The following is a 19,736-nucleotide window of genomic DNA, read 5'->3' on the forward strand; positions in this document are numbered from 1 at the left end:
GCTGTATTGATACCTGTAAATGATGTTAAAATCTGGCCAATACCCCAGAGAATGTCTGGGCCTTTATTATTCAATTATTTATAGCATTGAAGTATAGTAAATTTACATTTAAAACTGAAGTGTTCGGAATATGAGACAAAACGGTAAGGAAAAATGTTCCAAGTTTAACTTGTTGTAAAAAATCTTGACAAATGCTATACAATTTCATTTTTAATGGTCTTCTGTACTGTTTCGTCGTCTGTTCCATCATCATTCACTGACGAAAGTCTTTCAAACATTGTGAAGTTGATCAATCGAACATTACATTCCAGATTTGGAGATGTTTGCCGAGGATCGCAAATTTTAGGGTATCCAATAAAGTTTTTATGGCAATTTTTGTTAATCATTGTCAAATTCAAAGCGAAGTAAATGTGCAATAGTCCCTTGCAGATTTCCCCCCTTTTAATAACCAAATTCCCCACTAGGGGGGAATTCCCCCCACCGGTTGAAAATCACTGAATTAGAGCATTCGTTACGTAATCGAGGTGTGTTAGCGATTACTAGTGATCGATCGCATTTGATTTGCAGTAGTGATTTCATCACCGAGGAATAAAGCCTTTCAACCCTGATATCAAAACGATGGCTTCTGCATGTCAAATTAAGAGCTAAGTTTATTCACTCTCTTTTAATCTTTCTCTTCACTCGGTTTCCTTCTCAGGTTTCCTTAAAAAAAACTCTCCGACGTCGTAGTCGTAGTTGTTAGAGAAATTCTCTCGGTTGCCTTCTCCGGTTTCCCACTGTGATACAAATGAAACACAAATTTCTGCATAACTCGAGAACTAAGCATGCAAACGGAGCCAAATTTGCCATATGGAGGTTTTAGGGGCAAGAAATGTTTTTATGGTGATCCAACACATTTTCCCCTTCTTTAGGGAGGGGGGGGGTTCTGTCATACAAATGAAACACAAATTTCTACATAACTCGAGAATTAATCAAATAAACGGAATCAAATTTGTCAAGTGGAGGTTATGGAAAGCACGCTACGGAAAACAAGTTATTTGCAAGTGATTGAAAAATTTTGAACGGGAATTGTGCCTGAAAATATTTTGATATTACAATGACGAGTTTTGATAGAAGTACTAGGATAGAAGGAAGTTTATAATAAAAGAAAATTGTAAAGGGTCAATTAGAAGATCAATCAATGAACAGTTCTGCGATTCGAACCATAAACGATCGCTTAGCATGAAAACGTGAATGTTTGGAGGTATTGATAACCAAAAAATCCATTTTGAGCGGAACGAAGTTTGCCGGCTCAGCTAGTGAAAATATAAACACTGAACATGTAGGAAAGAATGAAAGATTTTGAATACTCATAACTCGAACATTTCTCAATAGATCGCAAAGATGATTGCATCAATTGATAGGAATATTTCTACGCATTCATCACAATAAATAACACTTCGTGTGCTTCCGTGGTCGAGTGGTTAGCGTCAAACATTATCATGCCGGGGGTTCGGGTTCGGCTCCCGTTCTGGCCGGGGTATTTTTCGTCAAATAAATTTCTTCTGGCTTGCACTGTGGTCACGCGTATTTTAGAACGTGCAATTCCAGAATACATTCAAGGCGTTTTATCCGGCATAGAAAACTCAACTAAGTACTACTAATAAAAATGACGCAAGTAATACCTACGTTGAGAAGGCCAAAGTTCCACTGGGAACGTTAGTGCCATCCATAGAAGAAGTAATAACACTTTATTTTTATTGAATTAACTAGTTTCATAATTGTGAAATGTGAAGTTTTATATGAACGCGTTGAATCTCACGTTTTGATTGGCCCGAATTGTGTTCCTCAAGCGAAACATGCAAGTTGCGGGTACCTTAGTACTCGCTTGTATTTGTGCAGACCTGAATGTGTTTCCTCAACACTGACTTCAAAACCCGGGGAAAATCGACATTGGAAATACATTAGAGATGTGTAATTCAGCTCATCATTTTGAGCGGCTCAGAGCCGTTCAGCTCATACAAGTTCCCTGCGTATATTTTTTTCAATAGACAGAAAGGGTAATAATAAACGAATTGTATTTGTAATTACAGTGATTCGCCTCCAATTCGACATACCAACGCATCAGTCAGTGTCGCATTAGGGGCGATTGTGATCTGTGATTGAACATTTTAGAAAACAACACAATGTGAAAGCATGTTAAAACAGGAAAATTATTGAAAAGCTAACAAATAAGCATTAGAAAAGTGTGAAATGTGGAACATCGTTTAAAAAATTCCTAAAAAATTATCGTGTTGAAGAAACACATGTAGAATTAGAGATCAAATGCCCAATTATTCGTGTCGTATTTTTTTTTTTTTTTGGATGGCATTAACGTTCCCTGTGGAACTTTTGCCGTCTCAACGTATTTACTAACTAGCGTCATTTGCTAATACTAAGTTGAGATTTCTTAAGTCAAATAACACGCCTTGAATGTATTCCGAGGGGCAAGCTCTTGAATACGCGTGACCACAGTGCAAGTCGAAGGAAATTTCTTTGACGAAAAATCCCCCGGCCAGAACGGGAATCGAACCCGAACACCCGGCATGATAATGTGAGACGCTAACCACTCGGCCACGGGTGCACTGATTCGTGTCGTATTACAGGTCTTATATAAATAGAAATTGAGACTGATATGAATTCTAGTCATAAAATATACAAAAAATACTGAATGCTCAAATTCAACTTAGGCGTCGTGCACAAATTACGTAACGAGAGGGAGGCGGATTAAGGTTGCGTTACTTACAGTGTATTAGAGATAGAAAATTGCGTTACGTGGGCGGTGGTCCGGAATCCGGATTTTTAGCGTTACGTAATTTGTGCACATTAAGAGCAGCTGAACTTTAACAACAGAAGAATATGTGATTTTTCTCAGCTTTAGTTTCCTTTAGAGATATAGGTCGAAACAATATTTTTAGATAAAACTAGCTGACCTGGCAAACGTTGTTCTGCCATATAATTATTTGTAGAAATTTTGGTTTGTGAACAAAGAGACGAATATATATTAAGAGAGTGTCTATGTTATCGTTCAGATATGTTAAATTGATCTGATTGATGATTTTCACTGCGAAACATACATATGCGTACCCCCTTTTTTCTAATTTTTCTTTTGACGTAGGATTACGTCTTTCGGGAACATATTGGGGTACAAATTGAAAATCGAAAAACGAGCACATCGTGAAAATTGTCCAATTTCAAACGCTAATTGCTCAGTCATTTGACGATGGATTGATGAGATTTTTGCGTCAATCGATTTCTGCACTCCATAACAATTTTTGATATTGAAGAAAATAATATATGACTTGAAACTAATTATCGAACAGTTAAAAAATCTTAACCCCTATCCTAACGGAAATACCCACTTCTGATTGGTCGAAATTGACGACACATGCGACGGTTCACTAACAGAGACATCAAAACCAAGCTGCCTGGGGGAAATCGGCATTGCAAATGCATGAAAGTAGGGGGGACTTTTGCTCCCACCGAAATGTATTCCCTAACAGAGACATAAAAAACAAGCTGCCTGGGGGAAATCGGCATAGCAAATACATGAAAGTAGGGAAAACTTTTGTTCCCTAACAGAGATTTCAAATTCAAGGTACCTGGGGAAAATCAGCATGTTAATACCCTCGTGGTCGATAGTTTAACAAATGGCGCGCACAAATGGATAGTGCTCATTATAACTAGCGTGGACATTGCTGATTGCATACGTGCTGACAAATAAGTTGGGGGCGATGAACGAGTGTTTTTAGTGTTTAAGAATATTGAAGAATAGTAAGAAAATTAAAGAATGATGTTTCAATGAACTGAATAGAACTTATGTTTGATAGAATATAAATGAAGTTTTAATTTGGAACTTTTCTATTGGTTACTTCGTGAAATTTCATATAAAAATTTTTTCTCTGTAATAAAGTAACAGGTTTTTTTTCTGGTGAGAAAAATTGATGAGTGTGTTCTCTCGTGATACGCGTCACCCAATGACTAATCACCATCCTTCTATCATCAGTCGGTTGTGAACACTGGTGGAGTGAACAAACAATACCTAGCAACCAGACAAAACCGCTCTTTTTTGGGCTACCAAATCATTATCGAAGAGTTTAACAATGTTATTCTTCAAACATATCCAAAATCAGCATACAACAGATAGCCTAACGGAATCCTACGTCAACTATGCGGTCGTGTCTCGAACACAACCCTCCTATGACTTTTTATTTTACATGTTCTCCAAAGTACCCTATCATTCTAATTTGGATGAAAACAAACTCAACGACAAACTCAAGGGATTCATACCGGGTGATTTTTGAAATGTTTTGATTCAGCATACGGAAATAAATTTTAGTGTTTCCACAGTCATTAGTAATTTTGCAAACAGTTATTGATATAATAATGTTTTTATTTTGTAATGTTTTGTATGGCAAATATAAATAAAAAACGAACGATTTAATATCTTTAAATAAAAAACCTTTCCTACCTGGCATCTCTGCTGAAGCTAAAGATCAGAGTGGCACAAACGAAAACAAACTGACGTCATATCACGAAGAGCGGGAGATAGATATTTCTTCCGCATCTCAAAACTCACACTCTCTGTTGCTCGGTCGCTCCACAGCTCGACCCAGCTCTTCATCTCAGCAGCTCAGCAGCTCAGCAGCTCTTCAGCTCCGATATGAGCTAGAGAGCTGCGTTTTTTGATTGCTAGCCGGCCTAAATCCGCTCACTATGGGCCTGATTCTCGAATACACTACGAATACACTTCACGGTGGAAACGGTATGAAACACATTCGCGATGACAACGGTACGGTGTCGACATCTGGATGCGAGATTAGTTTCCCACTAAATTTATCATTATAATATCAAATTATCTTCAGATTAAATTTTTGTATGATATTATTATATCACATGAAGAAAACAAAGTTTGCCACTCACATTGAATACCAGTTTGATACGAAGAAGTTATTTTCATTAATGATTTTTTATTTGAAAAGTGCTCATTCTGCCTGAAAACTCATCATTATCTTCGCTTCACTAACTCTTAAAACGTAGTTCAATGGCGTGCCGTTTATTTCGTTTCCACCGTGAAGTGTATTCGAGAATCAGGCCCTATGATGAATCGATTCGGATGAACAGCTCAGGTGCGGATGGCACATCTCTAAAATACACGCAAGCCGGGGCACTTCTGTTTCCTCATGTGTATATAGCAGACCAGGATGTCGTTCCCCAACATAGACTCCAAAAGCCAGGTGCCTTGGGAAATCGGCATTAAAAATACACGCAAGCTGCGGATACTTTTGTACTCGCTGGTCCGATTTGAGCCGTCTTTTTTTGTTGTATTCGTCTCTTCCCGTAGATCAATATAGCGGAGAGAAGAATCGGAAAATTTTCGGAAAACTCTGAAGGAGAGCAGAAAATTCGATTCGAAATGGATTTTCAAGCGAAATAACGTACTCCTATATCTTCTATCTATATAAAAAAAAGTTTATAATATTCTGTGTATCGAACATGTATTCCATGCAACGGAGAAACATGTTATTTACAAGTGATTGAAGAATCTTGAACGAGAATTGTATCTGAACATAGTTTTATATTATAATGACGAATTTCTGTAGTGCTAGGAAATTTATAGTAAAAGGAAATTGTAAAGGGTCTGGTGGATCACACCATTGAGGGATGCCGGATCCTTCGCCTGAAGGAAATTTCGATAGCGATAGCTCAGGAATTACACTCTGTAAAAAAACTGGTTGGAACACGTTAACGGTAGAATAAAAGCCTTTTGAATAACAATTTAACACTGGTTTATTAAGCGATGTTGCTTGGTTACACGTAGGAATTTGAATGAATATATTGGGAGGGAATTTCTGTATGCACCTATTTAGTTGTATGCGTTCGTTTCTTATGCATTGCGTCTGTATATACTGTTTACGTCGCGGTATATTCGGGGCTGGATGTGTTCGTGCCATACACCACACACTGTGTTCTGAAAGGAAGGGAGTGGGTCGAATGGGAGAAGGATTGGATAGTTAGAAGGGGTATTACTTTATGTTTCCACTTGCTCTTCGTTCGCACTGTGGGTCGCGAACATTCTCCCCCCGGGCTCAACTAAGATGCGTTGGACAAATTTGTTTCAATTGGAAGCGGTGCCAGTTTTGAAACAGGACGACGGTATAAACCTGTTGATGTTTGGACATCAACCACTCTGACGGTAGAATCAATTCCTGGATATACATTCACGATTTTTCCTAGTCTCCATGATTGTGGTGGTAAATTGTCTTCTTTTAGTAATACTACAACTCCCGGGGTTACATTCTTCGATGCCTTAGTCCACTTTTGTCGAGACTGTAACGTATTCAAATATTCTTTGGACCAACGTCGCCAAAAATGATCTCTCAATTGCTGTAGATGTTGCCATCGTGTTAAACGATTGATTGGTATTTCTTCTAGAATAGGTTCTGGAATGGCTGTTAGTGGACGCCCCACGAGGAAATGAGCGGGCGTGATCGCTTCTGGTTCTGTGGGATCAGTGGAATGAGCAAATAAAGGGCGGGAATTAAGGATCGCCTCAATCTGAGTCAGAACTGTGTAGTACTCTTCGAAAGTCAAGGATGCGCCACCGAGAATTTTCTTGAGATGTGTTTTGGTACTCTTTACACCGGCCTCCCATAACCCTCCAAAATTTGGGGCACGGGGTGGGATGAACTTCCATGTTATCTCTCGTGGTTGAAGGAAATCATTCAATTTATACCGCATCTGGTCTTCCTTGAACATGAGGTATAATTCGTGCAGTTCAGATTTAGCGCCGACAAAATTGGTTCCGTGATCGGAGTGCAGCTCTTCAATGAGACCACGTCGCGCGACAAAACGGTGCAGCGCTGCTATGAATGCAGCTGAGGATAAATCTGACACGAGCTCAAAATGAATAGCCTTGGTGGTCATGCAAATGAACAGAGATATATAAGCCTTTCTGATTACTGTTTTCCGTATTCCTTGACGTATGAAAACTGGACCAGCAAAATCCAAACCTGTTTTGGCGAAAGGAGCGGCAGGAACAACTCGGGCTTCGGGTAAGTTACCCATAGTTGGCTGTACCAGTTGTGGATTCGCTCGAAAGCAAACAACACATGATCTTATTACCTTTCTTACGGTGTTTCGAGCATTGAGGAGCCAGAATCTTTGACGAATTATGGAAATCAAGCCCGATGGACCAACATGCAAATTTTCTTCGTGTAGAGCTCGTATGAGAGACTCCGTAATGGTGTTTTTGTCAGGTAGCACAAGCTGGTGTTTAGCCTCGTATGGCAACAAAGAATTTTGTAATCTACCTCCAACTCTCAAAAGATCATTATTTAGGATAGGACTAAGACCAATAAGCCTTCGGGTAGGTTCTCCAGATCTCAAAGCATTAATTTCATTGATTAGATACGTGTGTTGTATATATCTTACAATAACTTGCATCGAATGTTTCAACTCAGGAATTGTAAGAAATTGGCAATGGATTCGTTCGGATCTGGGTGACTTCGAGTTGTGAAAAAATCTCATAACGTAACCAACAATTCTTTGTAATTTTCTGAAGGAGCTTATATCAGTCATGATCTGGAGGATATCTGGGCAAACAAGTGCTGTGGATACCAGGGCAGACTTCCATTCTGGTAGTTTATCATCTGGGAAGCGATCGGGTTCTTCAATGTGGTACTCGTGATTCTGAAGAAAAGGCGGTCCATTCCACCACAATTGATTGTTGGCTAATGTTGAGGGCAACTGTCCACGCGATACCACATCTGCGGGATTATGTTCTGTTCGGATGAACTTCCATTGCGCGTTTTGTGTCTGGTTGGTAATCTCCATGATGCGGTTCCGAACAAATAAATTCAACTGATTCGGTGGTTTTTTCAGCCAAGCAAGGACGATTTGACTGTCTGAATAATATGTAATCTGATTAAACTCCATTTTGAGAGCGGGGATAACCTTAGCAGACAGCCGAGAAAGCAAAAGTACCGCACAAAGTTCCATTCTTGGTATTGTAAGACCCTTAAGTGGAGCTATCTTCGATTTGCTACATAGCAGAGAAACCTTTACACTTTCAATGGACACTGCCCGAATGTAGATACATGCGCCGTATGCAAGATTGGATGCATCCGCAAAACCATGAATTTCATAGATATTTCCTGCAAGTACGCCCACATATCGAGGAATTTTTATTTGATGCAATTGATGCAGAGATTCACGGAACTTATGCCAATCTTGAAGTAGTTTCCCATCTATCATGTCATCCCAATGCAAACGACTTAACCATATCTGCTGCATTATAACCTTGGCTATCATAATTATCGGCGACAACAGGCCGAGGGGGTCAAACAGCTTTGCTATTTCAGACAGCACACGTCTTTTTGTAGGTGGATCAACTAAGGAACAAACGGACTTGGCGAGGAACATAAATACATCGTTCTTTGGATCCCATAGTAATCCTAGCGTTTTAATTGACTGGTTGATATCTGCGTCTTTAAATGTAAGATATTTCTCTCTTTCTTCATCCGGTATTGATTGTATTATAGCTTCTTCGTTAGCACACCATTTATGAATCGGGAATCCTCCACAGTTCAATAGTTTGGTCAATTCTGTACGGTACTGAATAGCATCCTCGATAGTATCAGCACCAAAAAAAGCATCATCCACGTAAAAATGTTCATTCACAATTCTCGCAGCGGTGGGAAAACGTTCTAATTCGTCTGATGCTAACTGATGGAGTGTTCGGATGGCGAGAAATGGAGCACTAGAGGTCCCATAAGTAACGGTTGTCAATTCAAGAACCTCTAATGGATCTGATGGCTCTTTCCTCCAAAAGATTCTTTGTAACGACGTTTGATTACTGTCAACACTTATTTGCCGATACATCTTTGAAATATCTGCAGTACAGGCGTAACGATGCCTACGGAATCTCAAAAGGATCGAGAAAAGATCATCTTGGATGATCGGACCTGTCATCAAGATCTCATTGAGTGAAAGACCTGAATATTTGGCTGAAGCATCGAATACTACTCTAAGTTTAGTAGACGAGCTCGTCGGTTTGAGCACTGCATGATGTGGAAGATAGTACGTTAGCGTTTCTGGAGTATCTCCAAACTCAGATATTTGCTTACAATGGCCGAGAGCTTTGTATTCATCAATGAATTGGACATATTGTTGTTTCATCTCTGGATTTTTCTTAAATCTTTGTTCAAGCATGAGAAATCGACGAAGAGCAAGGGAGCGATTATTGTTCAACTTAGATACTGAATCCTTCAGAGGCAACTGTACGATGTAACGGCCTTCAGTGTTACGCCGCGTAGTGGAACAATAAATTTCTTCGCATTCTTTCTCTTCATTTGTCAGTGCTGGAGGTGATTCAACAGCTTCTAAGGACCAAAACCTTTCCAAAGATTTGGAAAGTGGTTCCGAAGACACTACACAATATTGATGTATGCTCTGAGATTGATTGACCTCATCAATAGAACCAGCAACAATCCAGCCCAAGCGAGTCTCTTGAAGAATAGGAAGTTCATCAGATAATTGCAACTGACCTGGCATCAAAAGTTTGAAAAACAAATTGATTCCGATCAAGAGGTCTACCTCACCGGGAGTGTGAAATGTTGGATCAGCAAGAGGCAATCCGGAAGGCATGGGCCAAACTCGTGTATCGAATTTACGAGAAGGTATCACACCCGTTATTTTATTTGTTACAAGACAATCCAAATGAGCTAGGAAGTTGCTGTGCATAGATCGTATTTCAATTTTAACCATTTCTTTCAGAGTGGATCTTCTGTCGTTGGCTCCAATAATCTCAATATTAGCAGGAATGCGTGGGATGTTCAGTGTGTCGATGAGTCTAGATGATACTAAATTAGCTTGAGATCCACAATCTAAGAACGCACGGCACGAATAGAATTTACCATTGCTGTCTAAAACACTAACGACAGCTGTCATTAACAGACTATTTCCAAGGCGTGGAGTATCGCTTACTGAGCAAGTGGTAGTAGCAAGTTGGGACAAAGCATCAGAGGAAGAGGGATTGGGATTGTCAGTAGATGCAACTGACATGACATTTGGAAATCTATCAAGGTGTAACAGTGTGTGGTGCTTACCTTGACACCGTTGGCAGGTTCGGGTTGAGTTGCAGCTGCTGGTTTGATGTCCTTTGCGCAGGCAGTTATAACACAATCTCAGTTCTCTTACTTTGGATTGACGTTGCGGGACGGACATCGCACGGAGAACCTCACACCTGAAGTTATGGTGTGCACCAGCACACAGTTTGCAGGTAGCGTCCTTGTTCGCAGTGATGGTAGCTGTACTTTTAATCAAGCTGATGGGCTTCTTTACTGGATCGGTTGCTCTCGCTGGACAGCTATACGGTGCACTTTCGCAGCGTTCGAGGATGGCACAACGTTTCTTCAAAAAATTAATTGTATCTTCGTAGGACGGAATTGCTTTGTGTGGAACAGATGCTTCCCACATCTTTCTTGTTTCTTTATCTAAAGCTGCAGTCATGAGATTTACCACAAAGCGTTCAGAAACTCCAACTAACTCTTCCTTCAGCACCGCTAATCCATCGACATGTCGAGTTACTTCATCGATGAGCTCTCGCAGTTCCGTTGGGTTCTCACTACACATCTGCTGGAGGTTCAGCAATCCTTGAATATGAGTATCCACGATTACTCGTTTATTCTCAAACCTTTCCTCCAATATTTCCCATGCATGGGAATAATTGTTGTCATTCAAAGTTCGAGCGTCAATTATGCCGGCAGCAGCTCCTACCAACGATCGCTCCAGATGATAGAGCTTGATGCAATCGGAATCGGTGGAAGCTCGCATGACGTCACAAAACATTGCCTTAAATCGTGGCCAATGTTCGGGTTTACCATCGAAGGTTGGAATGGGAGCCTTCAATGGTTGCTGCTGGACGATAATGCGAGGGTTATCAATTGGTGGCAATTCAACACGTTGAGCATTGGACACTGGGGTTGAACACATCGATTGTACCATTCTCTCTACGAGGATGCACGTCTCGTTATATTGTTCCTCAAAAGTGAGGTACCATTGATCGTGATCTTCAATTTTTTCCACCGGAGACATAGCAACAATTTGATGATGAAGGCCCACACATTCTTGGAAATGTCCTTCCAAATTTCGCGAATACACTTTTAACTGTGCGGCATCATACTCAATCACACTCGCACCAGCGGCTGCCTCGACAACGTTACGAATGCGTGTGATTTTTGCTTTCGCTTGGCCACGCAAATGAGTCAGCATTTTCAAATCCGCCATCCTTTCTTTAGGATTTATTTTCACTGGTGTGTGCTGCATTGGCATAAGTTACTTAAGAAACACTTTGATTTTTCACACCCAATCGTCACACAAACGTTCAAACAAGCTCGTAAAGTTTGCACACTTTATTTATATTCTCGTAACACGTTCGGACACGTTAAAGCGATACGCTCCCATGCGCGACTTTGTTCGATCACACTTTTTCATTTGTTTCACACGGTCACTATGAGCAAAACCAGTCAATGTCTTTTTTCACAAATGGAAAATCCCACAAGTTGCCAACTGCAACTGAAAAAACCGGTTGTGATCCGGTTCGAAGGACCAAAAAATGGTGGATCACACCATTGAGGGATGCCGGATCCTTCGCCTGAAGGAAATTTCGATAGCGATAGCTCAGGAATTACACTCTGTAAAAAAACTGGTTGGAACACGTTAACGGTAGAATAAAAGCCTTTTGAATAACAATTTAACACTGGTTTATTAAGCGATGTTGCTTGGTTACACGTAGGAATTTGAATGAATATATTGGGAGGGAATTTCTGTATGCACCTATTTAGTTGTATGCGTTCGTTTCTTATGCATTGCGTCTGTATATACTGTTTACGTCGCGGTATATTCGGGGCTGGATGTGTTCGTGCCATACACCACACACTGTGTTCTGAAAGGAAGGGAGTGGGTCGAATGGGAGAAGGATTGGATAGTTAGAAGGGGTATTACTTTATGTTTCCACTTGCTCTTCGTTCGCACTGTGGGTCGCGAACAGGGTCAAAGGAGAAATGTTCGAACACTAGGGGTATATTTCGTCATCCACTCAGTTTAAGATCCAATTAACAAAAGACCGATGACCGGATGACATTTATAGCGAATTCGTTTTTAAAACTGAGTCAGTGCCAAACTGACTCTGTAATAAAAAAACGTTTTCAGTTTCACGAATGCGGTGTTTTGTTGGTGTGCGTTATATAGTCTGATTTGTTTATATTCGCGACGATAAATGTACAGTGTCGACGTCTAATGGCGATATTAATGCTTGGGAGGTAAATTATTCTCTATCAGATCAGCAGGGCCAAGTGCAGTGTAAAAATATAAAAGTTTGAATGAATGTTTTCACTTCATATTGTTTTATTACTTAAAACATGTAGTTCTGACACTTACTTAACCATTTGTCGATGCATTTCCTGGTTTTTCCACAAATAATTACTATTATAATATAAAATCATCATTAGCCGCAGTTTTCGTTCAATATGTTTCTGTGATATCGAAAAAAACCTCTTATTTCATCACATGAAATAAATATTCGATACGTTAAAGTAAATTTTCATTCATAATTTTGATTTTGAAAGCAGGTTTATTCCACCTGAATATCCATCATTATTTTCGCCTCCCAATGAAAGCACACGTAGCTTAATGCCGTCTGCTCGAATATACTTTTAAAATCAGAATCCGAATTGGATTACGATTCCAATAATACAAAAGCAAAAGCTGCAGGTTTTTCATCTTCAAAGTTTTTATTTTTAGATTTTCCAAAATATACTCGGAACTTGACAGTTCGGTATAGTTGTATTGGTGAACCCGAGTGCCAACCCGTGAAACATCTCAGTGCGAAACTAACAGCTTTCGGGGCGAACCAGTGCGACACTGAGTGCGAAACTGACTGAATAAAAAAAAAGTTTTGACAGCAGTTAGTGCGGCACTGAGGTTGAAACTAAACAAAAACGAATTCGCTATTATTCATACGACCCAAACCGATCAACTCAACTTATCGTTCTCTTACTTATCGTTTAACACACATTTCGTTTTGTGCAACTGTGATAGGGTTCTAATCATTTTCCCGATCATCACAAGTAGATAATCAATCAATGGAGAATTCTGCGTTTGGACCCAAGAACGTTCGCTTAGTAAGAAAACGTGAATATTTGAAAGTATTTTTATGAATAAATCAATTTTGGGCGGGACGAAGTTTGCCTGGTCAGTTAGATTTAAATAAGAGCCAAGGTAGCAGTTTGAGCTCAACGAAAGTTAAATGAACCTGTCATAGCTGAGATTTGATCATATGCATAAAACGTATGTGTTTGTAAGCGAATAACATACCATATTCACATTTAAAATGACTAATATTATTGAGCGGAAATCCTTGTCGGAATATGTTGCCAAGAATAAAATTTCGCTGTATTGTTCATATGACTGAAATCGGAACGACAACATTGCAAGTGTGGGTCCACGCTTCAAATCTACCAACATATAACATACCAGTGCCACCTGCCCGATCCTGACTACTAGCTACTTGAGTGAAGCGCAGCACTGCAAGGTAATAACGATGCATACCAGCATATATGGGTTGAGAAAGCCAAAGGTTAACTTTACGCAACTGAGTATCACTACAGAGATTTTTGTTCATCACAAACACAATCCACTTGATTTGCAACAACAACGACCTTGTCCACTGATCAACATAATTATCCGATAGAACACTATTTTAATTTTTGCTTTGTTTATGTTTTCTTTTTTCTCTCTGCACTATGTCTCTCACTAGGTACCCACCACGAGATGGTCAACGGGGTCCGCCATACATGGAACATCCGGTGAAGCCGGATCCAATGGCATACTATGAACCGCAACCCCAACCAACACAACAGCAGCAGCAGCAGCAGCAGGCGCCGCAGCCTGCTTTGATTAATTCAGAGCCTCCGCCGCCTGGATTCGAAGAGCAGGATAGTTGGTCGGGAAAGCAGGAACCAGAGTATCGTGCTCCGGCAACACCCGTGAAGGCCTCTGTTGAAGAGAACACCTACGAGTATCACAACACGCCAAAGAGTCGTGAACACGAGCGGGCGTTGACCCCCGTTATCCGTGACGATCGTCACGATTCGCACACGACTCGCTCGCATTCCAAAGAAAGGGACAGTGGTAAGAAGAAGAGCCGAGAGGAATCCGATGATCATCATCGGCGGGAAGCAAGACGAGCGCGCTCTAAGACCCCCGATCGACCAGAGAAGGATAAGTCATCCAAACGGAACGATCACGAGCGGGAAAAGGAGAAAGAGAAGAAACGAGCCGAGATGGCTAGAGAAAGGCGGCTGCTTGAGAAGGAACGGGAAAAGGAAAAGGAAAAAGAGAAAGAAAAGGAACGCGAGAAAGAGCTGAAGCGTAAACAAAGAGATTCGAGCGAGGAGGACAGGAAGGACAAGAAAAAAGATAAAGAAAAGAAAAAACGCAAGAAAGAGAAAGAAGCGGAAAAGAAAAAGCATAAGAAGGAGCGTAAAGAAAAAGATAAAGAACGTAGATCGAAGGAGAGGAAAAAAGAGCGAAAGACGGTTGAGAAAGAGGAAGCGGATAGCTCTCAGCAGCCAGCCACTCCGAAACATGCTCCTAGGAGGGACGTTGAGAATGAACAAAGCTTGATTCGCGAACGACAGGCTGAGATTGATACCACGCAGGAATTTGGATGCAACGAATTAGACGATACCTTCGTATTTCCAGCTAGTTCAGCCGACATAAGTAAAATTAATTCCGAGGCCGAAGAATTCTCCTATCGAGAGGAGCCCTCGAGCAGCCATGATCACGAGGAACCAAATCATCAACCGCTGGAGGAAAGTCACGATCATAGTGATCTCTATTCCGATATTCCAGATAAATACGAAGGGGATCAGTTGGAAAAATCTATCCTCGAGGATCTTGCTGGTGGGGAGGATGTCGACATGGTGAACAGCAGTGGCGTAGGGGTGGACGATCACATACCAGATGGTATCAATAGATCAGACTCGATTCTCGATATTCACGCCAACCTTGATTTCGAAGCAGATCTGGAGGACACGGTGACAAACTCTCCAGTTAAGTCAAGCATGTTCATCGGTATTCCGGTGCTTTCGAAATGGGAATTGGATGAGGATGCTGCCGTCATCTCCAGCACTGATCGTAAACCGCCAGTTGAGCAGCACATCACCAGCGTTAAGCAGGATGAATCTTCCAACAAAGTGACAAACGAGGTTTTGAAGCGAGCAGAGAATGCTATCTTTACGCGTGCGATTAATGCCATACGGCCGATCGAAATCAAGAAAATTAGTGTCGATCGCCAGAAGCTGTACTCGAACGAGACGCTCCAAGAGGAAGAGAACACCTCGCTGGATATGAAGGTCGAGAAGCAGCAGGATGAACTGAAGAGATTCCAGGTGAGTGATGTTTTCGGTTTTATTTTAAAAAAATGAAATAATTCCACAGTAAAAATACAAATCATCGTGAAACGCCCTAAAATGGGTATTACTCCTCTGTTTCTTGAACTATTTCAGCAGTTATTCCTTCACTTTCCAAAAGTTCTCGATCTATTCTAATGTGTATATTTGTAGTTGATCTGAACAAAAGATTGTTATGGGAATAAAAACTAAGAAATATCGTTTTGGTACTCACATATTTTTATTTCGCTCCATCGTAGCTTTTGCAAACACCATATCCGCTAGAACGAGTAAAATTAGGAGGAACTCCAATACCATGTTCATAGTGGTGTCGCCAATGAATAGAAGGACGAAAGCAGCTTCAAGCACAAATCGCTCTGCCATAAGACCTGTCAATTCGACTGTAATTCTTCAGAAATACACTCTTGCATCTTGTTTTCAAAGTTCAGACTTTCAGTGACAACTTGAACAAAAATAAGCTTTTGACGTAGGGCTTCCTCTTTCAGTAAGAGTGCATTTTCTTATAATTTACATACCAACCGAATAGTTTTTGTTTTGTTTGAAATCTATATACAGTAACGTCTCGATGATATCACACTCAGAATTCCATTCCTTGTTTTAAAGAGGCTTTAAACTTTTTAGTTCATTCGCCTCTAACACAAACTTAGGAACAAATTTAGCGTGATATAATGGAAACGTGATATACAGGTTTATACTCGAATTATTTACTGTCATTCTTTATGAATTGTCTTTTGCTAATGTTATTCGATCACATAATACAGAGTTGTTATTTGGAGTTGATATCTGTATACAATCAATTACTTCTTCACGTTTCTTAAAATCAATATCTTCAATTCTTTAATTTTGCCTATTCTCTATTCTGATAATCACCCCTATTCTGTATTTCGATCGATTCGAAATATTTCGAACGACTTGATAAAATTCCATTCTGTATTCCGTTCGAGTTGTTTTTGCATTTCGTTCGATCTGTTTCTCTTTGAACATTAAATGGGCAAAACGTTCGAAATAGGAAAATTATAACTCGAGCTTGAGCTTGGGTAGACTGTACAATTCGTAGTTGCTCTCCGTGATTGACCTGAACCAACCAAATTGCACAGAGAACACACAGAATGACGCTTGGGACTAGCAAATCATTCTCGTTGTGCAACTTTCGGTGATTCAGCTTTGAATGGTCAATAACGACGCCGGCTACGTCCTTACAATCACCAGGGGAGGGGAAGGAATGTTAGTATGATATTCGCCGCCCGAAGGCCAGAAGGGTCGCCTCTATAGCGTGGTTCCCTAGCGTTTATCATGGAAGGGATAGTTGTTAGTGGGAATGGTTAAGAAAAAATCAGGATACACTGCGGTTAGTGATGTGATTCTAAAATCTTAAATTTGGAATTTTTGAAATTTTTGAATATTTCAATTTTTATAATTTTTATTGTTAATTTTTAATGTTTTAAATTTTTAAATTTAAAAGTTTTGAAATTTCATAATTTTAGAGTTTTTAAATATTTAAATTTTGAAGTTTTCAGTTTTTCAGATTCAGATTTCAGATATATCTTAGATTTTGAGAATTATAATTATTTTTATTTTTGTTTTTTTAAGGAAAAGCGAAATTATAACTCGAATGAAATAACGGTTTCGAACGAAATGAAAATCCGCCGGAATACAGAATAGGGCTGAATATGTGACACTATGACACATTTATTCAGGAGCAGGGACCATAAACAAGTTTGACAGAGTATTTATTAACTGCATCACAGCTAGTCGCTTTCATGATTTGTTGATTGGGGCTAATAAAACATGGTGCCAAGACTCGAATAGTCAAAAAAAAATAATTCCAAAATAATACATCTTGCAACGTTTTTTAGTGCTCCTGAATTTAACATGATTGTCGTTTCTATTTTTTCTCGGTAAGTTAGTTTTATATTTCGAATTTTACTCTTTTTCATTGGTTGAGCAATAGATATTGCATTCGGCATTTGTAGTAAAAGCTCATATAAAGCTGTTATCAGGGAAAATTGTGTGTAGTGCAGTTAACCATCATATTAATAAAACGATTTTAGGTTGTATTTTTTTTTTGTTAAAAACTGACAAACTTCCGGAACAAATTGATTTTGGAACCATTCACAAAATCGTTTCCGTTTCATCCAAGCAACAGCAGAACCTCGGTAGTACACTGGTAGTGACAAAACTTTGAAACATCGAAGATTATTCGATCTTCCAATTATTATCAATGGCCATTTAAGAGTATCAGTTAAATATGAATTCAATGTGAAAGTTATTCGGTTTTGTCAGTAATGATTTCTGCAACACTTTTCTTTCCTCCGAATGAGTTAATGTAATGTTTAGATATCTTGAAAAGTAAACCAGATTCGTCGCAATTATATACCTGGATGAAACTATCCATTACCCGATAATCGGTTGAAAAATTTGCACCACAAATAATATTTGTAGCTTCCGAACGCCGAAATTCTTTTTAAAATTAAGGCACTACTATAATAGAACGACGAAGGTGCCACTAAATTACGTACAATCTTTAAAATCTTATCTTAGATTTCCAACTTTTTGATGCTCCGGTCAAGTAAGTCATAACATGGAAGTGGTTAAAAAACTAGTCAAGCTCACATTTAATTAAATATACCACCTAGTCGATTCACGTCTCGGAGGATTATTCATCTTGCCTATTTGTCGTTCCAAAGGAATAAATACAAATTTCAATTCGCAAAAGCTGTCACAAAAATGTATCACCGGCTACCTTCAAATAAAACTCCAACAATTGACGAGATAAAATACTGTATTACTAATTCTTACACGAAGCAAACTTGAGAAACGGCACAGGCCGTACATTTCGTTCCAAACAATCAAAGAGAAAGTTGCTCAGAATCATCCATAGTTGTTGATTCTGAGCTTATGAAAATAGTACGAGAGACTTTCAAAAGAAATGCGGATTATTCGCTACAAATCCAACAGTTACAAAACTTTTCGTAAGTTACGTGAATACGGCTGATCACTGGTGGTGTGGAGGTTGGAAACGTGATAAAAACGCCCAGTGACATAATCGAGACGTTCCTGTATAGGGGAAGGGTAGTGTAGACGAACAGTAAAAATTGTTTTTTTTCGGGAATTTCACAAAAAATATAGCTATCTCACCACAAATTGATAGTCTAAGTCTAATAATAATATTTGTTTTTGAGGCAGATATTTTGCAAATTTAATGTGTCCGACATCTCTGAAAAAATAAGAATGAGTCGGGAAAGATGGACACCTGGGGCGGGAAAGATGGACACTAATAGAAAAGCTATATTTCGAAATTCAAGTTTATGTACTTAATAAGTGGAGGACTTCAAATAGGCCTTGAAATGATTGAACAAAAAAGTTTGACTAAAATCACCTAGAAGGGCCTTGTACTTTTTCTCATTTTTCCAAATCTAAAAAAGCTTTCGACTTCCCGAATGACAGATTCGGATTACTTTTTAATACTGCTAAGCCAACCATCTGATTTGGTTTATTTCAGTCATCTGAACCATCCTAGTTGGTTTTTTTAACGAATGCTTCAGAATTTACTGCTCTTTGCACCTTTGCGAGCTGCTCTTTGTTTACAATTTTAACAGAAGCCATACAAATGAAACACTAAATTTCTGAATTACTCGAGAACTAATCAAGCAAATGGAGCCAAATTTGGCATGTGAGTGTTTTTGGGTAAGTGAAATGCTAAAATATTAAAATATTTAAACTATTTCAATATTACAAATAAACATGAATTGAATCTTTTACGGAAAACTCTGAGGGAAAATGAGAAAATGAGAAAATTCGGAAAATTGAATCCCCGTATGTTCTACAATTACATCGTGACAAACGTCATTAGTTCATTTGATGTTTGGACTAAAGAAATTGATCTTTGTTCAAAAGTGGAATTGGATATTTCGGTGGAAAAACGCACTCCTATATTTTATATATTTTATTATATTATATTTTCTATATCAAACATGTACTCTATGTAATGGAGAAACATGTTATTTGCAACTGATTGAAGAATCTTGAACTAGAATTCTCATTTATATAAATTCCAACAATAACTACTCCTTGTTTCAATGCAGCAGTTCCTGTTGTTACTACTTGCAAAAAGTACTGGGATGTTATCACGTGACGACGAAAATTTTTCGGCTGAATATCCTACAAATTCCGCTTTATCAGTTTGGGAGTTTGCGGACTTAATATACGGGATATTAAGATATCCATCAATCGCTAAACGAT

General features: G+C 39.2%; 1 protein-coding gene across 3 annotated transcripts in view; it reads left to right on the top strand.

The window, feature by feature from the left end:
* LOC129771136 (E3 ubiquitin-protein ligase RBBP6) overlaps positions 1 to 19,736 on the top strand; it is a 57,739-nt gene that overhangs the window by 34,311 nt on the left and 3,692 nt on the right. For all 3 annotated transcript variants that reach the window (XM_055774521.1, XM_055774523.1, XM_055774522.1), the window contains exon 9: positions 13,838 to 15,473. In XM_055774521.1, the coding sequence (XP_055630496.1) occupies positions 13,838 to 15,473 (1,636 nt within the window). The remainder of the gene's footprint in view (positions 1 to 13,837; positions 15,474 to 19,736) is intronic.

Source organism: Toxorhynchites rutilus, chromosome 2 (assembly GCF_029784135.1).
Source record: "Toxorhynchites rutilus septentrionalis strain SRP chromosome 2, ASM2978413v1, whole genome shotgun sequence".
Taxonomy (NCBI): domain Eukaryota; kingdom Metazoa; phylum Arthropoda; class Insecta; order Diptera; family Culicidae; genus Toxorhynchites; species Toxorhynchites rutilus.